Source organism: Carassius gibelio, chromosome B6 (assembly GCF_023724105.1).
Source record: "Carassius gibelio isolate Cgi1373 ecotype wild population from Czech Republic chromosome B6, carGib1.2-hapl.c, whole genome shotgun sequence".
Lineage (NCBI taxonomy): Eukaryota > Metazoa > Chordata > Actinopteri > Cypriniformes > Cyprinidae > Carassius > Carassius gibelio.
In genome coordinates, this window is record NC_068401.1 from 30,017,442 (window position 1) to 30,025,038 (window position 7,597).

Consider the following 7,597-nt stretch of genomic DNA (forward strand, 5'->3'; position numbering starts at 1 on the left):
CATCAGCAATCAGACGAATCTGGATTATATGAAGCTATGGGAACACTTTTTAAAAGTGAAGAAAACAACGTGCTGCGTATGCTCTTCTGTGTCCTCCACGCCACAAGGATGTGCTGTTTTATTTAAAATAAAAGCTAAATGCACGAAGAAACAGTGCATCCTAGTGGCGCGGAGGACACAAGAAGAACACACACAGTACAGATATGAAGTGACACTGAGGAGACCGTTGACAAAGGATTTATTTAATAAAGTTGTTATTTTTGTTTTCTTCACTTACAAAAACTGTTCCCATAGCTTCAAATAATTCCTGGACCTTGACACTGTTATTTACTCGGCAGTCTATGGGACAGTCACAAGCCTTCAGGGTTTCATCCAAAATATCTTCAACTGTGTTTGGAAGACGGACGGAGGATTTACGGGTTTGGAACGACATGGGGGTGAGAGATTAATGACAAAATGTTGAGTGTCTCTGTCCTCAGATGAACAGAAGAGACCCGTGAGAAGTGCTTTCTCTAACCGAGGTGAGCGATGAACTCCTGCGCCGAGTCCACGTACTTCAGCAGCTTCTTCAGGAAGCGGTAGGCGAAGCGTTTCTCCATCGAAGACGAGTCCTGCTCCATGTGCTTCAGACGCCTGGAACACAGCAGCAGCGGCGTTATATTCGGTGAACATGCGTGTGACAGGCGTGTGAAAGCGCACGCACCTGCTGACGGCGTATCCGTTGATCTGCAGGAAGCGGAAGAGATCCTGCGCTCGCTCGCGGTCTCTGGTCTTCTCTTTGGCCGTGAGCGTGTCGTAGGGCACCAGCAGCGGATGAGCTCCTCCTGTGGCTGAGAGAACACACAACACGTCACGTATGACCCTCACAACACGCCTCGCTCTCGAGAGAAACTAACCTCTGCTGCACAGATCACTCTTCTTCTTCTTGGCCCAGATGTTGTGATAGTTTTCAGCTACGACCTCAACCATCGACTGAAGAACAGAAGATTGACTCTATTAGCCGTGGAAAGTCCAGAATCTGTCTAGAACAGTGGTTTTCAACCTGTGGTCCGCGGCCCCCTAGTGGGCCGCAGTGGTATTGCAGGTGGGCCGCCAATTATTTTCTGTTCATTTCCAGTCTAGGGCTGTGCGATTAAAAGAAAACGTCCTAAAATCACGATTTGAGCGTGCGCATATGCCTAACTCCAGGTTCACACACTGTGTGTGATGCGCCTTTTTTCTGAGCCAGTGTTGACGGATCAGAGCGTTCTCACTGCGGTAAAAGGCTAGAAATAAAAACGTGCGAAAATAATTCATGTCTAACACATGAGCATAGAGTGAATTTGTTAGTGAACAGGATGCAGTTTAAGTGAGAGGAGACACGTTTTAAGTGTGCACACTCTCTCCTCGCAAAGCAGCGTGTATCTGAGCAAGCACGACCGGTTTTGTGACAGAGCAAAGGAAATCTGTTGCGAACAGAGAGATTCGCACTCGTGCATTATTTTAATGTGCTTTCGCGTTATATTTATGCGCTCTCACTGCTGACCGCATACACATACTGTATACACACTGCAAACACCTGAGGCACCGCTACAATTAATGAGCTCTATGAACAATGCATGGCAAAAAAGAAAAAAAAGTCCCTTTTTAAATTTTTTTTTTTTGCCACAAGTCTATACATTTTTTTACATCTTCACTATAGTGATAATTCTGACTTATGTCTGTTCTAGAGATGTTACAACTTTTTGATAAAGCTCTGATTGGTTTTCTTTTGGAAATATGTTTCAAATTAATCCTGAATGCATTTATGACTGTAAAAGCACAATTGCAAAATTGATCAAAAAAAATAGCGATAGTTTTTTTTTTTTTGTCCATATCGCACAGCCCTAGTTTATTCAATAAATATAGTTTAAAATCTAGCTTCTGAGTACTAAGTTATTAATACAACAATAGCGGGGTCAGTTAATTTTTTTGAAGTGGGCCGCGCAAACATATGTGTTTGGTTGTGTGGGCCGCGAGTTGAAAAAGGTTGGGAACCACTGGTCTAGAACACACTGGGATATGCACAGCTACATACAGACGATAAATAATGGAAGAAATGGCTGTTCTGATTCATAAACCTACAAACACTGAACAGTAACTGGCAAAACTATACAACACGCTTTCATCTGTTACATTATTTACATTTTTAACAATACTAATATAGCTGTTCATCTTAGTTAAATGTTCATTTTAAATCTGAAACAATTAGTCTACATTATTGTTTATAAAAAAATTATGATTAATATTTGTGTTGTCAAATAGTCGTTTGACCTCATATGTAAGACCCTGCAATAACGCAGTTTGACCAGAGTTGGCGCTGTAGCGCAGGACTGAAATTCAGTTTATGACATGTTAATAAAAATCTAAATTAAAATTTGCATACAGAAATATATTGGTAATGCACAAACCAATGTTAACAAATACAATCTTATTAATTTATTAATGCATTTAAAAAAAATCTAAACATCAGTTACAATTATTAATTATTTTGTTATTAAGTAGCATTAATAAAAAATTGCTAAATTGTATTGCCATATCATATATATATCATATATATACAAAAACATTTTAAACATTTTAAGACAAAAAAAAAAGATTCTTTAACTTAGAATTTTTTTTTTTTAAATTTTTTTTACAGAATAAATTTTCAAAATATGTCCAGATTGAAATCACTGTATGCATGGATTCATGTTAACAGATCACCTGCAGTTCTCTGGACAGAAGGACGCTGCTCATGTCCAGCGGGTTTGGATTGAAGCCGTTACCCTGAAAGCACACGATAACAAATCCTCTGTGAATGTGTTCTGCGTTATCGGACTGATGTTCACTCGAGGCTGGACTCTTAAAAGGATAGTTCACCCAATAGTGAAAAGTAGCCCATGATTTAGTCACCCTCAAGCCATCCTAGCTGTATGTGACTTTCCTCTTCCAGAAGAATCTATTCGAAGTTATATATATATATATATATATATATATATATATATATATATATAAACATCCTGGCTCCTCCAAACGTTATAATGGCAGGGAATGTGTGTTATTTTTCAATACTTCAAAAGAAGTCCAATAAAGCACAACCATCCATCAGTTAGCACAAGCTAGAGATTATGGTTTATAAGGTCTTAAATCTGGATATTTTTCTTACACAAACACATCGATTCGCTACAGGTGCCTTTATTCACTCCCCGGAGCTGTGCGAGGCACTTTTTATGATGGATGGATGCACTTTATTGGACTTCTTTTGGACTATTAAAAAAATAACACCCATTCACTGACATTATAAAGCATGGAAGTTTTATTTTTATTTTTATATAACTCCGATTAGATTCGTCTGAAAGAAGAAAGTCACATAAAGCACATACAGGATGACTTGAGGGTGAGTAAATCGTGCTACTTTTCATTTTTGGGTGAACTATCCCTTTAATGATAAAATCACTGCATTTACAAAGTTAGCGAGCATTATAAATCATTACGTGGAGCTGATTATCCAGTATAAAGTACCTGAGAGGCCTGTGAGATGCGGCGCATCTTCTCCATCTCTCTCTGCTGGAACACGCTGTCTTCTTCTCTGGTGCGGTCGATGCTCCAGCCCATCGCTAACATGCTCTTCAAGGACTCGCGCACCGTCCAGCAATACATCTCCTTCTCCTGCCGACAGAAAGCGTGCTGGCAGTCGTTGTGATGGGATTTTGATGGAGATTTTAAGGGTAAATGCGTGTCTGGGTTGTACCTTCTCTGTCAGGGACTTGTAGGATCTCAGCATCGGATGAGTTTTTGCTTTCTCGTCGATGTTTTCTCCATGTTTCCAGCCCAGAAGCACCTAAACACAGATCGGAGCGTGATCAGTTGAGAATCTCATGTTTAATGAACATCTCTCAGCTTGAATCGAGAAGCTGACTGTTTCTCTCACCTTCTCAGCAGCCCATTTCTCATGGGAATGTTCAGCGTATTTGTTTGCGATGTACTCCAGCTTCTCCGGCAGGCAGATGCTGAGAGGAAAACAGAAGCGTCCATCAAATCATCTCAGACTGTGACGTGATGAGGAGACGGAATCAGTGTTTGATGCATTAATCAGTGTCGAGTGTAATGCATTACTAAATAATGAATAACTGTAATTTAATTACATTTTTTGCATTATTTTTATGTTAATTACACTTCTAATGTAATTGCATTAAACACTGACTATAAAACAATTCAATATCAAACAATAAAGTTAAAATGCATGTTTTAATGTCTTAAATAATTTTGTCAGTTCAAGAATAATTCATGCAATTTGATATTATTTATTTGAAAGAATTAAAAGCAGTTTCATGGTTTTTATTGTATTGCTCAACTTTCAGTAATTGAACTGAGCTCCCATATAGTTACAATACATTTGATTAACGTCTAAGTAAATGAAAATGCAATGCTGTAATGACACATGCAAGTGTCTGATCATATATAAAGCAACAATACCAACTCTGATGACGCTGTTTAATTTAATTATGACGTACTTGGCTGTGTTTACGGGTCTGGGGTTGAAGTTTCCCTGCGTGTCGACAGACACCTGTTTCTCCAGCGTGGTGCTGAGCGTGGAGTCGATGTAGTCCGGCGGCAGAGCTCCAGCGATGGCACTCAGACACGGCATGGCCATCTTAAACAGATCCTGCTCATACTTCTACAAACACAGTCATTCAGAAGATGAGTGCTCAAGCGCTCACTGTTCACTGTTACTTTAGATTCATTGAATCCACCCAGCCCAAATCTCTTCACCTTCTGAGACAGAGAGTCAAAGATTCCCCAAAAGATCTTCTTGGTAAGTAGCAGCTCCTCCTCGGACGCTTGACCGTAACTCCCCCATCCGGACGGCAGACAGTAATACTTCCAGTTCTGCTCGTAATGATTCGTCAACAGCTGTGAAACACGATCATTGAGGGTTGCTATATAAAAACATCCTCTTTAAAACACTATTTAAATATGAATCACATGCCAGTGCAGCTTTTTTCTGATGATTTAATGACGAGCAACGAGACAAACTACATTAACGAATCATTAATGGACATTAGATGAGTAAAGAGCCCAAAACAAGATCAGCGATGGATCAAAACAACATCCACTGCTGATGAGTGAGAGGCGGAGTTAAAATAAGGCAGTCAAATGTCATGATGAATGTGGGCGTGGCTCAAACCAAAGGGGTGGAGTCAAACCATAGAGCAATGGAAGGAAACAGTCAAAGTATAAATCACGTAATCGTGAGACTTGTTTACCTTTAGAGGCATCTTACAGTATTCAGACAACAACGGGACGTCAAACACCAGTCGGCGCAGCAGATGCTGGAGCATGGAGGGTCTGAGGTACCTGAACACAACACAAAACACGGACAAAATCTGACTCCAGTCCACACACAAACCGCTGTCAGACAGACAATACTGCTCTTTTACTGTCCTATTAATCACTTAAACCAGCATTATACAACTATAACCATAACTATAAAGATGACTATATTACTATAGCGATAACTATAACGATAATGGTAATTATAACTATAATGACGACTACAAAAATAACTATAACAACCATTATAGCGATAACGATAATTATAACTATAATGACGACTACAGAAATAACTATAACGATCATTATAGCGATAATGATAATTATAACTATAATGACGACTACAAAAATAACTATAACGATCATTATAGCGATAATGATAATTATAACTATAATGATGCATATAGCAATAATTATAACGACCTTTAGAGCGACAACTATAATGATAATTATATCTATAATGAAGACTATAGCAACAACTATAACGTCCATTATAACTATAACTATAACAATAACGATAATTATAACTATAATGATGTGTCTAGCAATAACTATAACGACCATTATAGCGATAACTATACCACTAAGGATAATTATAACTATAACTATAATGATGACTATAAAAAATAACTATAACGACCATTATAGCGACAAATATACCACTAAGGATAATTCTAACTATAACTATAATGATGACTATAGCAATAACTATAACAACTATTATAGCGATAAGTATAACGATAATGATAATTCTAACTATAATTATTACTATAGCAATAACTATAACGACCATTACAGCGATAACTATAACAATAATTATAACTATAACTATAATGATGACTATAACAATAACTATAACGACCATTATAGTGATAACTATAACGATAACGATAATTCGAACTATAATGATGACTATAGCAATAACTATAACGACCATTATAGCGATAACAATAATGATAATTATAACTATAACTATAATGATGACTATAACAATAACTATAACGACCATTACAGCGATAAGTATAACGATAACGATAATTATAACTATAATGATGCCTATAGCAAATAACTATAACGACCATTACAGCGATAACTATAACAATAACTCTAACTATAACTATAAGGATGACTATAACAATAACTATAACGACCATTATAGTGATAACTATAATGATAACGATAATTCTAACTATAATGATGACTATAGAAATAACTATAACGACCATTATAGCGATAACTATAACGATAATTATAACTATAACTATAATGATGACTATAACAATAACTATAACGACCATTACAGCGATAAACATAACGATAACGATAATTCTAACTATAATGATGACTATAGAAATAAGTATAACGACCATTATAGCGATAACTATAACGATAATTATAACTATAACTATAATGATGACTATAACAATAACTATAACGACCATTACAGCGATAAGTATAACGATAACGATAATTATAACTATAATGATGCCTATAGCAAATAACTATAACGACCATTACAGCGATAACTATAACAATAACTCTAACTATAACTATAAGGATGACTATAACAATAACTATAACGACCATTATAGTGATAACTATAATGATAACGATAATTCTAACTATAATGATGACTATAGAAATAACTATAACGACCATTATAGCGATAACTATAACGATAATTATAACTATAACTATAATGATGACTATAACAATAACTATAACGACCATTACAGCGATAAACATAACGATAACGATAATTCTAACTATAATGATGACTATAGAAATAAGTATAACGACCATTATAGCGATAACTATAACGATAATTATAACTATAACTATAATGATGACTATAACAATAACTATAACGACCATTACAGCGATAAGTATAACGATAACGATAATTATAACTATAATGATGCCTATAGCAAATAACTATAACGACCATTACAGCGATAACTATAACAATAATTCTAACTATAACTATAAGGATGACTATAACAATAACTATAACGACCATTATAGTGATAACTATAATGATAACGATAATTCTAACTATAATGATGACTATAGAAATAACTATAACGACCATTATAGCGATAACTATAACGATAATTATAACTATAACTATAATGATGACTATAACAATAACTATAACGACCATTACAGCGATAAGTATAACGATAACGATAATTATAACTATAATGATGCCTATAGCAATAACTATAACGACTATTATAGCGATAACTATAACGATAACTAT

The 7,597-nt window shown here is 35.9% G+C and overlaps 1 protein-coding gene across 1 annotated transcript in view; it reads right to left on the minus strand.

The window, feature by feature from the left end:
• Nucleotides 1-7,597, minus strand: part of LOC127959094 (ryanodine receptor 3-like) — a gene marked incomplete at its 3' end in the record, with an annotated part of 50,768 nt that overhangs the window by 22,500 nt on the left and 20,671 nt on the right. Inside the window, exons 3-12 of the mRNA XM_052558084.1 lie at nt 5,268-5,358; nt 4,774-4,914; nt 4,515-4,678; nt 3,932-4,010; nt 3,752-3,841; nt 3,523-3,669; nt 2,725-2,787; nt 897-972; nt 704-830; nt 518-633 (exon numbers count right to left, since the gene is read on the minus strand). Of these exons, the coding sequence (XP_052414044.1) occupies nt 518-633; nt 704-830; nt 897-972; nt 2,725-2,787; nt 3,523-3,669; nt 3,752-3,841; nt 3,932-4,010; nt 4,515-4,678; nt 4,774-4,914; nt 5,268-5,358 (1,094 nt within the window). The remainder of the gene's footprint in view (nt 1-517; nt 634-703; nt 831-896; nt 973-2,724; nt 2,788-3,522; nt 3,670-3,751; nt 3,842-3,931; nt 4,011-4,514; nt 4,679-4,773; nt 4,915-5,267; nt 5,359-7,597) is intronic.